The sequence below is a fragment of the Pan troglodytes genome, chromosome 7 (assembly GCF_028858775.2).
Source record: "Pan troglodytes isolate AG18354 chromosome 7, NHGRI_mPanTro3-v2.0_pri, whole genome shotgun sequence".
NCBI lineage: Eukaryota > Metazoa > Chordata > Mammalia > Primates > Hominidae > Pan > Pan troglodytes.
The window spans coordinates 44,129,488-44,148,149 of NC_072405.2; the positions used below are offsets into that span (position 1 = coordinate 44,129,488).

At 39.8% G+C, this 18,662-nt stretch overlaps 1 protein-coding gene across 10 annotated transcripts in view; it reads left to right on the top strand.

Annotated features, from left to right (window-relative positions):
- The window catches only part of UNC5D (unc-5 netrin receptor D), a 558,611-nt gene that overhangs the window by 498,465 nt on the left and 41,484 nt on the right, over positions 1-18,662 (top strand). For all 10 annotated transcript variants that reach the window (XM_528109.8, XM_009455182.5, XM_009455179.5 and 7 more), the window contains 2 exons: positions 11,998-12,166; positions 14,052-14,279. In XM_528109.8, the coding sequence (XP_528109.2) occupies positions 11,998-12,166; positions 14,052-14,279 (397 nt within the window). The remainder of the gene's footprint in view (positions 1-11,997; positions 12,167-14,051; positions 14,280-18,662) is intronic.

The window sequence follows — 18,662 nt, forward strand, 5'->3', positions numbered from 1 at the left end:
GGAAAACCAAAACCATAGTTGATATATTTCATACCATAATAGGTTAAGCCCCATAAGCAAATCCAGTTCTTTAAATGAATGATCATATTGCAGTGTGGTATATACGGTGACCACAGTGAAAGGATGAACCCCGTTTAAAGGCTCAGGGAAAGTTTTAGAGAAATAACAGTTGTCTTATAAACTAAAAGAGTAAAAGGGGTTTCTCTCCAAGGGAGTGGTGTGTTCAAAGGCACAGAGGTATAAGTAGCATCACATATTTTGGAAGCTAAGCAAAGCAGAGCGAAATATGAAAGGAAGAGTGACAGGGAATGAGGCTGAAGAAATAAGGACTAGATCGTGTAGCGATGTTTGCCACCCAGAGAATATCCAATTTATCTGGTGGGTAGGGGTGAGTGAGGCTTAAGTTTTGGGAGACCTAGTCATGCTTATATTTTAGATAGATTCTGTTTCATCTCCACCAATATTGCCCAAGTTCAAATCTTCACTAGATAAGCACCCTCCTTGAGAACACAGTGAAACTATGTTTTATTTTCCTTGGCACAATTATTAATAGTGTTTCTTTTCCTCCTCAAAAGCATCTCAATTTGGGCAATAATTTATAGTCACTCTACTTTTGAGTGCCCTTGTCTCTAGATTTTAATGTTTCTAAATCCATTCTCTAATCCCCACATTGCTGTCAGCGGGGAGTTTTGAGATAGACTTGGGGAGAAACTTGGCAAGATCTGCTCTGTGTGTGTGTCTGTGTGTGTGTGTTTTAATGTGTGATGAAGGAATTGAAGATAATTCCCAGAATTCTGGCTCAGAAACTGATGATTAATTAGGAGAGAGAGATTTGCTGACTGAAGGTCACTTGAGAGTTTGTGATAATAGTTGCTCTGGGAGCAACTTTGGATTTCTTTCCAGGGAATAAACATAGCTCTTTGACTTACAAGAAAAAGGGTAGGAAAAAAAAAATGACTGAAGAATTAATAAAGAAGGAAAAAAGAATATCTATAACCAGAAGAAAAAATGACTGTTGAATTGAAATCTCACATCAGCTTTTGCCACAGCATGTGACCATAATCTCATTTAACTAGTAAAATGTCATGATATTCGGCGTAATTATGCCTACCTGCTTCATTCAAGGCAAAATCTTCTGCCTTTGTTTTCTTTGCCTTCTGAAGTAAGAATATGCTGGTCCTGGAACTCATTAAAGTGAGCTGATAACATAAATAATTAGTCAGGAAAATAATGCAGACCTCAGTGTTGACATAACATAAGAAATAAAAAATCTCAGCTGGGCTTGGTGTCTCACGCTTGTAATCCCAGCACTTTGGGGGGCCGAGGTGGGCGGATCACCTGAGGTCGGGAGTTCAAGACCAGCCTGACCAACATGGAAAAACCCAGTCTCTACTAAATATGCAAAATTAGCCGGGTGTGGTGGTGCGTGCCTGTAATCCCAGCTACTAGGGAGGCTGAGGCAGGAGAATTGCTTGAACCCAGGAGGTGGAGATTGTAGTGAGCCAAGATCAAGCCATTGCACTCCAGCCTGGGCAACAAGAGTGAAACTGTCTCAAAAAAAAAAAAAAAAAAAAAAAAAGAAAAGAAAGAAAATTCTCAGAAATGACATAGCATGGTAGAGTGGAGAGGACACAGGAATTCAGAAGTCTTGGGTTCCAAGCCCTTCTCAGTAACAGCCTGTGTGTGTAAACTTGAGCAAATCATTCTCTTTCTCTAGGCCTCAGTTTTATCATCTACCAGTTTTATATATTAGTAACTTTGCTTTCAGATTTTGGTGAGGATGATAAAATGACTTGATAGCTGAGAAGTCTGGTGCAAACTGTGAAGTACTGTTTAAATGCTCCATTTGGAAATCATCTTTTTATACCTGGTCTTACTTTTTTAATTACATAGATGACAGAAATTCTCTGAAGTACATGGAATTTGCTTTAGCTCTGTCCCAGTGATGTAGAGTTCATCTCTTTTTGTTGCTAACACAGTCCTAGATTCAGAGGAAAGATTAATTCAATTATAGCAAACATATTAATAGTTGGCTTTAAAACCAAGAGCCTCATGAAGATACAGATAACTCCCTGCATCAATTCCTTTGAGTCTATCTCTGTTTCTCGTAACACTCTGGCATGTGATTTATACTTTAAAGGTACATCATATGAGTCTAAACAGTAGACTGTATGTGGGCTGGTGCTAAGATTAGGAAATCAGTGACCAGTCAAGCAGGGCAGGTCAGTCAAGCTTATGCCACCTTAAACAACTTTTCTCCCTGTCCATTTTGTCAGGCTTTTCTTGCTAGCAATGGATGAAAATGCATGAATCGTCCATGTCATCATTTGTGTTCAATGGTCAATCATGGATTAGAATCTGATTTGTTGCTGTGAGACTTAGAAATCTGTCTTTTGTCTTAGAAGAATCCAATTGATGGTATATACCGATTTCTTCCAAGATTTTTGGCATTAATTAACTCTATACCAGGCATAGAGAGAATCACTGAGGAAAGATGCTTCCCAGGTAACAAAGGGGGCTTTTTCTGTTAGTGCAAGGGGGAGTAAATTGCTGCCATTTAGGAAATACATTAATTCTTTCAGGCTACCAGTGCCATGCAGTGTAACAAAAAGGGCAATTTATCAAATAGTATCTTAATGGCCTAGAAGGGTTAATGCACCTTTAGCTGAAGATTGTACTCTGTTCCCCAGTGAAATCATGATGATTTCTTCACAGAGTCATTTAGGTTAGAATATAATGCCATTAACCCACCGCCGGCCCCCACCTCCCAAAAAAAATGAGCAGAGGAAGAGATAGAAAAGGGGGAGAGGAACAAATTTTTTAAAAATCACGTTGTCATTTTAAGACCTGCTCTTTTTGGAAAGAAGCATTTCTCCTTGCTGTTCCTCTCCACCTCAAACCCCCTCAGTCCACAAGTAAACACAAGTAAATAAAAATTGCTATCATCTTAATCAGAGTGCATTTGAAGACCATGGACACTCACAATGTGAAATGATTAGAGTGGCCCAGAGGAGTCTTTAATTAAAGATGCCATTGACAAGATAACAATGGTTTGTGAATGTTGTTAATAGATATGAATGGAAGGTGTACCTTAATTCAATAAGGGGAAAGTCACTGGTCCATGAGTTTGATTGCACATTGTAAAGGAGCACCGCATACTGTAATTATTTTTATTTGTATGTGCCATCTCTTTTATTGCCCATGCTGGAAGTAGAAATAACCTGTCCTATTAAGATATTTAATATATATCATCCTTTCCACTTCATTTTGTTATAGCCTAATAAAAATACCCAAAGACACCAGCCCACACGGAGACAGCTCCCACGCTTTCTAAGACAATCCACATAGCCCTTTGAAAACCTGGACAATCAACCTTCTATTCCCCACTGTTATAATCTTTCTTTAAAATAAACCATAACAACCTCCAGGACTCCATAAAATTATATACAAATATGGAGCTTCGCTCTGCAAATTACGGTGGGTGTTCTGGAAACTGAAACAATGAAGATAGCCCTAAAGTGAACAGATACCTTGGTTGGATTGCATGGTGTCTGAGAGACAATAGTGGATTGGGAGACAGCCCCGGGGGATCTCAAGGCATGAAAAGCCTGGCAGAAGGCAGAAAGCTGGCTCCCTAGAGATGTCACGTCCTAGTTCCTAGAACCTGTGAATTTACAACCGTACAAAGGGGAATTTGCAGATTAATTAAGATCAAAGACCTTGAGAAGGAGAGATTATCCTGGACTCTCCAAGTATATCTAATGTACGGGTCCTTAGGAGAAGAAGGTAGGAATATCAGAGGGAGAGACAGATTTGAAGGTATCATGCTGCTGGCTTGAAGAAGGGGCCTTGGGCCAAGGAATGCAGGCAGCCTCTAGAAACTGGATTCTCCTAGAACCTTCAGAAGGAGCACACGCCTCCTGACAGCCTTCATATTAGCTCAGTGAGACTTCTGACCTAGAGAACTGTGGGATAATTTGTGATTTAAGCCAGTAAGTCTGTGCTGTGAGAGTAATGGGAAGCTAATACAAGCCTCTATTTTGACCCCTCTGTGTACCTCAGGGCCCTGCTTTCCTTGGGCTTTGTTTAGTGTCTATGAGTGCGGTCTTAATTCCCATGCCAACATTTTAATTTAAACTCCAGGTTTGGAGAATATATCCCAGGGAACATATTCCTTCTTCCTTCCACTGCCTACCTATCCCAACCATGAGTAACAGAGTAGTAGACTGTGGTTCCAGCTCTGCAAAGTTGAGATGTGACTTTGGTTGGGTCACCGACCCCATGCCATGCATCTGAACAAAGAAGATGTTGGCCTCATAACTCCTGAGCCCCTCCCCAGCCTAAAATAAAAGGATTCTGTGAAATAGGTTTCAGATTACCTCCAGAGAAGGCTGTTTTCTCTATTCAAAATATAAGTGCATAAGCGTGGTGGATATAAAAAAAATGCCCCAGCAGCATGATACATAGTCCCACTCTTCTCCCATCCTCCTCACTCTCATTCATTTTTAAGGCACTTTCAATGAGCCATCATCTCACTATCTCACTTCTTCTAAAAAGGCAAGCTAAATGCAAGCCCGACACTGCATGAAAGATGAGGCTTAAATTGTGTCTAGGAACTGGTGATTTACACATGATTTGTGATTCCTTTAGTATATTAATTGGTAAACACCCTATGAATGTGTGTGTAAACTAAAGCCATTTAACATATGCAAACAGGGTAATCTCTCTGTGTGGTGTTGCTCAAATTTCAGCAAATTCAGATACTCATTCCAGTGTATATATAATTCCCCTCCCGCCCCAACCCCGTATGCCATCTCTCTTTCTGTGATCCTATTTCAGATAATAGCGTGTGGGTGACCCAGATCTTTAAGCCCTTTAATAGTACATCCATATGCTTCTATCCTCAGTGAATGGAGCTTGTTGCTTGTAATAATCCACTGTTCTAACTGCTCCTTTTCCTGCCCCTATGAATGGACTATAATGGCATGATGAGTTATAACATTATTTCCAGTTACTGCTAATCAGCCCCCCAACCCGACATCCTTGCCTATTAATACACATGTTACTCAGAGAAACAGGATGTAGGAACAGTCCCTGTGTAGTTGGATTTTCCATCATAGTAGCATCAGCCAGGGCCTTAATATTGAGCATTTAAACTTGACCATCAACTATATTCCACTTCAGAATGGACTGTCCTATATTTGATGGAGCACCAAGGCCCCAGTGCATGAGATGTTGCTTTGGATTTTTTTTTTTTTAAGAACTACACAACTTTTCTCAAATGTTAGTGCCAGCACCACCTTGCATGTAGAAAATGCAGGTTCCTGGGCCCTATCCCAGAAATACCAAATCAAAATCTTCATTGGTGGCATCAAGGAGTATAATTTTAAACAAGCTTCCTAAGAAATTGTGAAAAACATCACAGTTTTAGAACCACTTGAAGATGAAAACAGGAGTCTGCTATAATAAAGAGAAGATGTTGCTCAATGTCACTTTTGTCCTCCATTCTGCTCACTTCCTGTTCTCCCTCTCTAGGAGTCTGTTTTCTTAAATCACACATAGCGATTACCAGAAGTAGAAGACATAGCCACAGTGTTGGGGTTGGCTGATGGGAAAAGCTGGCTTTAAAGGGTCCATCTGTCTAGGAGATTCGATGATGTCATTTCCCTGGGACTGATCTGAAATCTCTGGTCAGAGCAATTGAGTAGGAGAGAGATCTGACTCCAAGAAAAAAAAAAAAAAAGAGAGAGACAAATAATAAACCTTAAAACCTTAATTAATTTTTATCCACAGCAATTTTAGTACCCCAGGTCAAAATCTGAGGATCTTAATGAAAAATGAATAATAAGAGTTAAAACTATATGTCTTGTGCGTGGAAAACTCGAGTACAGCTTCCATCTATCAGCCTTGATGTCTTTTCCATTCAAATATGACTTAATTATGTATCGACCCAGGGTCTGACATAGTAAAACTATCATTACTCTCCTGCCTGGATTCCTGAGTGATACTCTGGGTAAAGGTGATCAAACCTACATTAATCTAGAATATAGACCACAAGGAGGAAAGGAGGGAATGGTAATTACCAAGCACAGCATGGAAGACAACAGCTACAGTAAAAACCTCATATTGGAACTTGGAACTGGTCACTTTCCTTAAAGAAAGCGAAGTGTTACAAGCCTAGCAGCAGGTCAAGGAGTATTGAGCACAGAGGTAAAATGTCCAGGATACACCTCCCATCCTGCCATGGTTATTAGCAGTTGGTGCCTCGTAGCTGACCTTCAGCATGACCTCTGGTTGGCACTTGTGTGCAGATGGGTGCTGTAGGATGTTAGGTACTATGTGGTGAGGTCTGGACCATCACCCTGTCACCAACTACAGCACCTTCATCATCCTCCACTGTGTGTTTCATACATTAATCAGTGGCCCCACTGATTTTTTTAAATTATTATTTTAATAGTTTTTGGGAAACAGTGTTTGGTTACATGAATATGAATAAGTTATTTAGTGGTGATTTCTGAGATTTTGGTGCACACATCACCCAAGCGGTGTATACTGTACCCAGTCACTGACAGCACTAGACAGGTCATCAAGACAGAAAGTCAGCAAAGAAACAATGGACTTATATTGTAGCCTAGAATGAAATGGACTTAACAGATATTTACAGAGCAGTCTACCTGCTGATTTCTTTGTAAGAATTCTGGAAAAATTCTCCCTGGGCCTTCTATTTTCATGCATTCATTTTTTATTTTTATTTATTTTTTTGAGACAGAGTCTCGCTCTGTTGCCCAGGCTGGAGTGCACTGGGGTGATCTCGGCTCACTGCAACATCCGCCTCCTGGGTTCAAGCAATTCTCTCGCCTCAGCCTCCTGAGTAGCTGGGACTATAGGCATGCACCACCATGCCTGACTAATTTTTCTATTTTTTTCTCTCCAGTAGAGATGGGGTCTCACCATGTTGGCCAGGCTGGTCTTGAACTCCTGACCTCAAGTGATTCCCCCCCACCTCAGCCTCCCAAAGTGCTGGGATTACAGACATGAGCCACCATGCCCAGCTGCACTCACTTTAAAAAAAAAAAATTTTTTTTTAATCTTGACAAAATTTCAAACTCAAGGAAAAATTGCAATAATATCAAGAATTCCTGTGTGTCCTACACTCAGATTCACAAATGTTAATATTTTACTAAATATTCTGTATTTGTCTCTCTCCTCTCTCCTTCATATATGTATAAAAGTCAATACATATATATATATATGTGCATATGTGTATTTTTTAACCGCTGTGAACAAGATGACCCTTTATCCCTAGATACTTCCATGTATATATCCCCCAAACAAGAAATTATCTTGTATAAACATAGCACAATTAACAAAATCAGGAAATTAACATTGACAAAATACTCTTAGTACGTTACACACCTTATTTATATTTCACTTGTTGTCTGAATAATGTCCTTGAGAGTAAATTAAAATCCAAGTCACTTCATTGCATGCTGTTGTCCTGTGCCTTTGGTCTGCTTTCATCTGGAACCATTCCTGAGTCTTTGTATTTCATGACATTGACAGCTTTGAAGAGTGCAGGTGAGTTATTTTACAGAATGTGCCTTCCTCTGAGCTTGTCTAATGGTTCCTTATGAGGAGATTCAGGCTGTGTACTTTTAGCAGGAATGTCACAGAAGTGACGCTAGGTTCTCTTCTCTGTGTCCTGTCGGGAGGTATATTCTGTGGATCCATCCCATTCCTGGGAACGTTAACTTGGTCATTCATGTTAGGTGGTGTCTGCTGTGAAGTACTATTTTACCCTTAGTAAATAGTTAAGTACCTTGTGGGAAGATACTTTGGGAATGTGTAAATAGTTATTGATTACTGTTTAAACTTTCACCCAATAGGTTAACATCCATTTATGATTCTCAACCAAGTATTAATGTAGCTGATTGCTAATTGATGGTTTACTATATTTATTAGTTGGTTTTCTCTTGTGTGGAAGAGTTTTCCCTTCTCATTGATTCATTCTTACATGGATTTTTATTTTGTGGATTCTTATAGTATGACTCAATGGGTTATAATTCTTTACTGCCATGATTTACTCTGATGCTCAAAAGATTCCAGATTTGATCAGTGAGAATCTCTTCAAGCTGGCTTCTGTGTCCTTTACAACAAGTATTTTTGAGTGCTTACAGCGGGCATGTATGAAGCACTGGGGATGCAATGATGACCTAAGCAGGAAAAAAAAAAAATCCCTGAGCTAAGAAGCATGGTGGCTTATGCCTATAATCCCAGCACTTTGAGAGGCCGAGGTGGGTGGATCACCTGAGGTCAGGAGTTCAAGACCAGCCTGACCAACATGGTGAAGCCCTGTCTCTACTAAAAATACAAAAATTAGCCGGGCATGGTAGTATGTGCCTATAATCCCAGCTACTTGGGAGGCTGAGGCTGTAGAATCGCTTGAACCTAGGAGACGGAGGTCGCAGTGAGCCCAAGATGGTGCCACTGCACTTCAGCCTGGGCGACAAGAGCAAAACTCTGTCTCAAAAAAAAAAAAAATTCCCTAGCCTCAAGGAGCTTACATTCTAGTTTGTGGGACAGACAAAATAATAATAAATAGGCAAATGGTATGGTACACTAGAGGGCATTAAGTGTTAAGGAGAAAAAGTCAAACAAAGATCTGCTTTTAGTATTGGGAATGTTGCAATTACCAAGTCCTGGTCAGAGAAAACCTCATCAGTAGATGTCAGTTAAGCAAGAACCTGACAGGCACAAGGTGGGGTAAATCATGTGGATGTCTAGGGGAAAACTCTTCCAGGAAGCACGCAGCACTCCAGAGTACGAATTGTAGCAATTCCATGAGATGAGAACACACTGGCATTTTTAGTAGGATGACTGAGGTGGCTGCATGGGGGACAGGCTGTGAAAGGCAAGGATAAAAGCAAGGAGACCAGTATCATTTCCAAGGAGCCTTAAATGCCCACCATGCACATGCCTAAGGCATTGAGAATTTAAGTCAAAGCGTACACTGATGCAATGACAATGTATGACAATTGCATGAATTAGTCATCTCAGAAAGCAGAGTTCCTATAGAAATAAGACCGGGCTCTTAAATTATTAAACTTCTTCTATCTATACACAGCATTTAAACTACAAATATATAAGCATGCATGTATATGTGCATATATATGTATAGATAGAGAACAATGAAAAACATTAAGTAGCAAAAGTTCTACGCAAAAAGGTTTTTCAGTCTACAGACCACACTAAGGTGTATGATACATCGAGGTGGTTCATATTTTTATCCTGAAATCACTGCTTTTATTAGTTCACAGTTGTTATTAGCTCACAGCAATTTTAGAAAAATGTGTTACCTTTTTTTTCCCAGCAGGGACATGTATACTGCCTTGTTGCGGATTATGCAATGTGGGAAAGCTTAAATGCCATCTATGATTTCCTTAAGAAGGCTCATTTTTTTTGTCCACATCCAATTAAAGGCTTCTCTCCCCAGCCCTCTGTCCTCAAATGTCCTGAATCTGTTTCCATGATTACCCCTGGACTATATTGTAGCCCCCTTCCCCAGTCTTTCCCTGGGATGTCATAAGATCCAGCAATTTGGCCAGAAATCTCTGGTAATAGAGAAGAAAAGTACAATCTGGTCACCGAGAGCAAGAGCCTGTGAGTGAGAAATTTTGGGTTATTTTCCTGCCATCACCTTGATTGACTCCTCTGTGACCTTATGCTGTTAACACCTGCCTCTATAGGTGTGCGAAGAGCTTTAATTTTTGTAAATCCCCCTGATTGTTACAGGTAGAAGGTAGCAGAAAAGGGCAAATTGTTATTAATTGTGGGGAGAAAAAAATGGAGAGATTTTTGTGAAGTTCCGGTGAACTTCTGGTGAAGTTTTGTTCCTTCACCAGAGAGAGACCTACACCCATGGACACTATTTTCACAGTAGGAGGATTAAATATAAATCTTGATTTACTTACTCTGCACTTAAGGAAATGCCTAATGCCTATTTAATGCAAAACTCCTATTCCATGCCCTGGTTCATATTCAATATGCACTGCCTCTGACTCCTAAAGCTGTTTAAGTTACCACTGTGAAAGGAGTCTTGCTATTCACAACGAGTGTGAGAGTTCATCTAATTAGCTGATTTCAGTTCATTTGGCATTAAATAATTCCCCAAATTCCCATATGTTTGAACAATATGTTCAACAAGGAGGATGATTCTCTGAAAGCAATTAAATAGTTCTTTTAGGAGAGCTTGTCATCGGTCACTCATAAGCATCCCTGCTATTCCTGTCCATGATGAATGCAGGCGGTAATTACATGAAAAGCACTTCACCCTCTCTGATGGCCCTGGCAGGCACCCACATACAGGCTGCACATTTGAATTTTATGTTTTTTTTTTTTTTCTAAACCTTGAGTATGTTATTCCAGGCTTTCCACAGAGCATTTGATGTTGCTAATACACTGCTTTCCAGTCCCGCTCTCCTCGCCTCCCCTACTTAAAGGTAAATGAAGACATGATCATCTTAACCTGTGTTTTGCTCGTATAGGAAGAATTGTCCATTTTGGACTGTGGTTACTTTTGTGGAAGACTGAACTTTTTAAAGACATCTCCAGAGCTTCTTGGAGAGGGGAGGAGACAACATGATAGTGTTACATCTACTGTTTTAGACGCAGTAGACGTAAGATGCTCCTCAATTATATGGCTTGGCTTTATTGCAGCAGCAAGTTATAGATAATGAGCTCAAGTATAACCATTACTAACTTGAGAGAAATAGGAGTTGTCAACATAAGCAATTCAGAAATGAATAGCACATTAGATGAACTCAGAGAAAAACTCTTTGTTTATAGAAGATCTTGGGAAAGATGGTATCTTTTAGCACTAAATTTTATCTTTATTTTGCCCAACGGGTTGCTTTTTGGTCAAGGATGAAGTATTTAACTGTCCTTCCTAGGTAGTATAAGTAAAAGCTTTAGTAATAATACCAATTCCAGCTCTCCCGTAGCATTGCTCTATATTCAATATTATTATTTTTCTTACAAGTGAAAATCCAGCAAACAAAGGATCAAATAGCTTGTTGAAGAACACATATGCCATTAGGGGAAAAATAAGCAGACATCTGGGTTCTTCTCGCTGATTACTGTTCTGTAAACTACTCCTCCTTACTGTTTGGGGGCACAGATTAAAAATAAAAGCCAAAGACATGAAAGAGGGAGGCATTCAATGAGGTATTATTATTCCATTTTAGTTAACTTTCACTTTCTTTTATCTGTTCCATGACACTGCATTCTCACTGTAAATAATTCACAATTCAAAAAAGCTGAACACCAGGTTTGGATTGAATGATTTTAAATTTAGATCTAAAATAGAAAAGAGTTGAAAGATATACATTTATGTATGATATTATGCACACCTGTAGCTGTCTACTGTGCTATTGCTATATAAGCTATATATTTGTTCATTGGCAAAAAATAAATGTTTTCAAAGCCAGAATAGACACACTCAGTCTGTATCTTCAAAATACTGTTTTGCTTCATAATAATTTGCTTTATCATTTACCAGCATTAAGAATATTTTAGATTGTGTTTTCATGAGAAAGGAATTTGATGGTAATGAGATGACCAGAGCAGTCATTTCTATAAAGTTTTTGTTTGCTCATTGATAATGGCATCAACAAGAATAAGGATTCAGTAGCTGGTGCATGACCCACCAGCCAGGTCTTTGCATTCTCCAATTCTGCCCTGTATTTCCAAAGAAGCATTTGTCATTTTGTTGGTGGGTTTGTCAAAACCTAGATTTGAAATCTAGGCTTAAACTCCTTCCGTGTGTCTGAGAACTTCATGACAAATGCTTGTTCTCCAGACCAGTCCTTTGTAAAAGAAAATCCTGGAAAGGAATATTTATAAGCCTGAAGAAAACCCCAGTCTGTTAACCAAATTCTCATTCAAATATGGCCCCTCCTCTACATATTTCTCTCTTCTATCCTTTTTTCAACTGTGAAGCCTCCAGTCAGATGGCTCTGAGGTGCTCCTGAGTCCTGAAGTCACCTGTGGTCCTCCAGACATGATCGTCACCACTCCCTTTGCATTGACCATCCCACACTGTGCAGATGTCAGTTCTGAGCACTGGAATATCCATTTAAAGAAGAGGACACAGCAGGGCAAATGGGAGGTGAGACCCTTTACTTCCTTTTTTAAACAGTGGGATTTGGGTTCCACCTATGGGATATATTTAACCTTAACATCTAACACCACAAATCAGCATTTCTTTGTTGGCAAAGGGTTGGTGGCAAGTGTTTTATAATATCCTAAACATATTGGCTAGTTGTTTTTCTTCCCCCCCATTATAACAGAAAAGAGAAGCAAGAGATAATCCAGATTTGTTTGGTTTTAGAATACAGTTGTAATTACCCATATATTCATCTACACCTACATACCTGCTCATTGATCCCCTTCACTTCCCCCTTGGCCTTGTCTCTGTCTGAATGGACATTATTCTGTGGCCTCTGTGGAGTTAGGGAGGAGGTTCAGGGCAGGCAGTCTGTGTTCAGAAAGAAAATAACTATGTCTGTTTTTTTTCCATCCTGGGGATTCTAAAGTATCTATGTTTAATCAGGAACACATTTAGGGCTTAATATTTTTTTTTAGTTAACGAATGCATTGAGAATTAGTGTCTATTTCCTGTGTGTATGAGTGCATACAAAAGGGATACAGTAGGAGACAAGGAAAGAGAATGAGGATACATAATAAGACATTAACAACAGGGAAGACAGTCACAGCAATGACAGATTGCAATTGAATTACTATTTTAAGTGAAAGCTCTGATTTTTCTGCCTGATAGAGCTTCCTTTATGTCCATCTGCAGTCAGCTTGCATGAAACTGGGAGAATTATCTTTGTTGGAACACAAATGACCTGTTCCAGCCAGCCCTAGGGTCTTCCTCCCAGAAGGCACTTCAGGCCAAAGAAGTAAAAGGAAAATCATGTTTCTTTAGAAGAAGAAAATTCCCAGTTGCTACAATGGATTACCTTTACCCTGCCAACTAGTGTCTTGAAACTATTTTCTTTGTTCCAGAATGCATTCTGCTATTTAGTGCGTTTTAGTGCAACCATGAGCAGATTTCCTGGGGCATGAAGTTCCATGGGTTTCCTAAAGGGCCATGTTTTAGTCCTCTTCCCATTACGTTTGGCTTTGCTTTGATTTTTGCCACTTTAATTTTTCTTCCCAGCACTTCCTCACAATCTCTTATACACAGATGGTGTTATATTTATGCTCTATCAAACCAGTCACATATACTAAAGTTCTTATCAAGGAGGGTGACATATTCTAGTACATCTTATACAATTCATTTATTTAGTGGTCCCTTGTAAATGATTTCAGTGGAATGAAAGAGGATAAAATGTTTGAGAGAAAATAAACATTACCTTAAGGATATTTAAAGAGTTGTCAGAAATAGGTGTTTGTAAAAAAAAAAAAAAAAAAAAAAGTTTGCTTATTGATAAGATTTAAGATTTCTAAAACTCAACATTGAACAAATTAGCCAGAAACAGAACTTTCCAAGTGATTTTTGTTATTATAACCAATGAAATAGAAATTCCAACACACTGAACATAACCATTTCTTGAGTTTTTTTTTCTTTTGAAATGGAGTCTTGCTTTATTGCCCAGGCTGGAGTGCAGTGGATCGATCTCCGCCTACTGCAATCTCCACCTCCCAGGTTCAAGTGATTCTCCAGCCTCAGACCCGACCTGACCCCTGCCCCGCCCCCCAACCCCACCCCACCCCAGGAGGTCTTGAACTCCTGACCTCAGGTGATCTGCCTGCCTCAGCCTCCCAAAGTGCTGGCATGAGCCACCATGCCCAGCCCATTTCTTGAGTTCTTGATATCAGCAGTTATTCTGATAGAAGAGGAACAGTTAACATCGGGATAATTGGGTAATAGGACTATTCTGAAAAAAAATTTATATTTGTGTGTTTATTTATTTGTATCCTGGCAATATAAAGGTTAGATCACATCTTATTTCCAAGTGAGAGAATAAACATACCTTTCCCAACAGGAAGTGATGTCAGTGGAAGATGAATCTACATCCTGTTACTGCCTTTTGGACCCCTTTGCATGTCATGTGCTCCTGGACAGCTTTGGGACCTATGCGCTCACTGGAGAGCCAATCACAGACTGTGCCGTGAAGCAACTGAAGGTGGCGGTTTTTGGCTGCATGTCCTGTAACTCCCTGGATTACAACTTGAGAGTTTACTGTGTGGACAATACCCCTTGTGCATTTCAGGTTAGCCTTTGTTTTAATAATTTTCTTTTGGTGTCATGAAAGTGTGCGTTTTCCAAAAGATCAGTATCAATTGAAAATTTTATTATTGAGGGTCTAGAAAATGAACCCACGCCACTGTAACTGCCCAGTGGGTTCACCTTGCCTGCTGCCTAGACAGAGCCAATTTATCAAGACAGAGGAATTGCAATAAAGAGTTATTCACACAGAGCCAGCTCTGTGGGATACCGGAGTTTTATTATTACTCAAATCAGTCTCCCCAAGAATTTAAGGATCATTGTTTTGAAGGATAATTTGGTGGGTAGGGGCTAGTGAGTTGGGAGTGCTGACTGGTTGCTTCAGAGATGAAGTCACAGGGAGTCTAAGCTGTCTTATTGCACTGAGTCAGTTCCTGGGTCGGGGCCACAAGATAGATGAGCCAGTGTATTCAACAGGGTGGTGCCTACTGATCCATGTGCAGGGTCTGCAAAATATCTCAAGCACTGATTTTTAGGATTTACAATAGCAATGTTATCCCCAGGAGCAATTTGGAGAGTGTCAGAATCTTGTAGCCTCCAGCCGCATGACTCCCAAACCATAATTTCTAATCTTGTGGCCGATTTGTTAGTCCTACAAAGGCAATCTAGTCTCCAGGCAGGAAGGGGATTTGTTTTGGGAAAGGGCTGTTATTGTCTTTGTTTCAAAGTTAAACTATAATATAAGCTAAGTTCCTCCCAAAGTTAGTTTGGCCTATACACAGGAATGAACAAGGACAGCTTGGAGGTTAGGAGCAAGATGAAGTTGGTTAGGTCAGATCTCTTTCACTGTAATAATTTTCTGTTATAATTTTCCAATGGCAGTTTCACCACTGGTTTGACTGGGATACCTACCTTGAAGCAAGAGCCGTGTTACTGTGTGGTCAGCAATGTAAGAGGGGTTGGGGTACTTGGCATTCAAGAAGAGAGAAGGGCTAAACTAACGCATGTGCAGAACATTGTGTGCTAAATTATGCAACTGACCCGAAACATAATCAGAATTCAACAAACACAGACACAAACGGAGAAGAGTTTTTGAGAACTCTTTTACAAATTTCCATGGATGGATGCGATTTAGGAACAAAACAGAAAGGAACACCACATCAAGAGAAAAAAAGCAGCATGAGTCACAGGAACTAAAAGAGTTATTTGATGTGCAGAGGGCAGTGAGAAAATTGCTTGAATCAACTGAAGGTTGTAGTTAGGGAACCACAATTATAAATCATACCTATCACAAGGTAGTCATTTTCTATCCTGGACATATAGTCTATTAATTATCAGGGCTACTAGGGCAGAGATGGTTCAAGGTTCCTTTCCATTTTTGGTAGTTTTAATCATGTAAGATTCATTTTAATTTAGCTACTCAGGAAGACTGCAAGTTTATTAATAGCAGCAAGGATGATGCAGAACTGCCTGTGTAAGCTCTGCCCATATATAAATAGCATAGCTCTCCTGACACACCTCATTCCAGATCCCTGCTATTCCAGTTTTGGGTCATTAAGTCCATTATGCAGAGTATTTCCTCAGTAACTAGATTTTAAGACACTGAGCTGGAAAACTCATGTTTACCAGTAGAAAAAAAATCACGACCTCACTCCTGAACATAAGCCAGTAAAGGTGACACAGGGCCAGGCTGTGTTCCTGAACCGCCCCTGAGTATCTCTTAAGTAGCATAGGTCATTGTGAAGGGCACACTTCACCTTTGGCTGCTCACAAAAGGGGCGGCTTTCAAAGGTGTGCCATTCTGTGGAATAAGAAACTTCAGTGTAAGTAGTTAAACCTCCTCCCACCATTGTCATTTAATACTCTTCCTCTGCACTCCCCACCCCACAATAAGAGGATTGCTCCAAGAGAAAATATATAACAGATATTCAGGAAGCAAAAATAAAGAATAAATATCTTAAAAAGAGGGTTCATCTTGGGGTCACTACTACTACTAACCAGTTATAAAATGTACCATGACTCAAGTTGGATGTTTAGTAACTCAGCCAGATTTTAAAAGCTGAGTAAACTGGAGTAACCATGGAGCATCATGGAAGATTTCCAGTCTCCTGGCTGATATAGATAACCCATTGCTGACTACTGTGACTGTGTGGAGCTGCTCACACAATTGTCTTGGAAGTCAGCCCTCATAACCAGTCTGGAGTTTTCTTTGAATAATAGTCTCCCAGCTGATGTATATAGCAGTGAGATAGACATGTACTTAAAGAGCTTGTTCTCAGTGACTTTCAGATCATCTATTTTCACCTCTACCATATTCTACCATGGCTCCACTGTTCACAGATGAATACAAATTACTGTGGACATCATGAAAACACCATAACCATAGCTTTTCAAACCATTACCCATTTCTGGTTGGTAATAGAATCTTTTTAGACAGTGCTAGGGAGAATGTTATTCTCCCTCTAATTGAATCCAAATGTATTTCATCATTGAGAGGTATTTCTTTTTTTTGTTTTTTGAGATGGAGTCTCGCTCTGTCCCCCAGGCTGGAGTGCAGTGGCGTGATCTCAGCCCACTGCAACCTCCACCTCCCGGGTTCACGCCATTTTCCTGCCTCAGCCTCCTGAGTAGCTGAGACCACAGTCGCCTGCCACCATGCCTGGCTAATTTTTTTGTATTTTTAGTAGAGATGGGGTTTCATCATATTAGCCAGAATGGTCTCGATCCGCCCTCCTCAGCCTCCCAAAGTGCTGTGATTACAGGCGTGAGCCACCATGCCCAGCAGAGAGGTATTTCTTAAATTAGTAAAACTCTTTAATTTTGCTTTAGAATAATGTTTTTTGGTAGAAATACCTTTGACCCCATTTGTCCTAATCTTTTTACCTCCAGTGATTCTTTCTCTCTCCTACAATGGCAAATAAAGCTGCGTTTGGTTGTACTTGTTATTGACAGGATGTATATGACAGCTGTCATGAGCAGAAAGGCCATGTATCCCCCTTGGGGTTTTGAAAGATCATCAACCTTGCTTGAATAACTTTTCTGGCCCACATATGGATTAAAATGAAACTTGTGGCTTTTCTGAACTGAGACTTCCTAGTACAGGAAACAGCCATGTACTCCTCCGTCTTAGTTTCTGGGTTTTGTTTCTGAAACTGTCTTGCTTTCTGGATTTTTACTTTGCTAAGTGAATGTGTTCAAGGCCTTCTGCAGAGATTTATTTTGATCACCTGCATATCCCAAATCATTTCATAGTGTGATAGCTTCATATGTGATATTGCATTGGAGGAGGAAATTAGTTACTAACCCATTAAAACAGTTCTATTTTAGGAAAGCCTTAACAACATTTCCCTTTTTGAACCCCTAAAAGACCTCACAAATTAGTATTTAGCTCTCCCAACTTCTGTAGTGTAAGCTGAAAATAGAGTATACAGTAATAACATTTTCTGCAACCCTAAAAGAACCCTGACTTCTTAATCAAAATCAGTAAGCAGTTTTTCATGGAGCATTTCTGCAGAAATTGCCCACCCTGGAATGTGCTTCAACTATCCTTATGATGATACGTTTGTTGTGATTAGGAAATCAATGTGAACATGGTTGTTACAGCTGCTGTATTTATTGCAGTGCATCTTTCATATCTCAAAGAATGATAACAGATATGTGCCCAACTCTAACTGTGCTGTTAACCAAAAGGATGCTGGGGTTAAGTGCGGGGTTGCATCTTTCATTTCATTCATGTCTCACTGGGAGATTGTATCCCATAAAATGCTGAAATGCCTACCTTCTCCCCGGAAGACCTTGCAAGAAGGAACGTGTAGAGACTCAACTCCACCTGTCCTCTCAGAACTGGGTGGGGACCAGGCAATATAGTGGGCCCACCATAGAATATTCCTTGAGAGAATTTCAGTATCTAAATAGGGACATTCTCTATTTTTAGTCCTGTCTTCCTTTCCCTGTACCCCCCACAGGGCTACTCTATTTGATTCTCATTTGCTCTGGGGGTAGCTTATCTGAGTAATACTAGCAATTTCCTTGACAAAAACAAAATACTTTGTTTACCTGGCTAAGACATAATTTAGTTTCAGATTTCTGAAGATCTGTTCTGATAAACACATCTAAAATCGTCTCTATGAAAAATTAAATCTGCTATGTTTTTCAAAAATAAAAATGTCATCTCCCTGTAGGTAGGTGAGAAAAGAATACGAAGACAAGCAGTAAATGACTCCTTGTCCTTCTTGCTTTTGTGTTTTTGTAATAATTAGGGCTGCCATTTTATGCTTGTATGTTTGACATCACCTCCTTTGATAAATTCAAACCAAAGATTGAGAAATGGTATATATCTTTGAAGCAGTGACATTTTAAGACCTGGATTTTGGTTATTGTCTTTTATTACACATGAACACACACAAGCATGCACAGCCCAAACAAACCT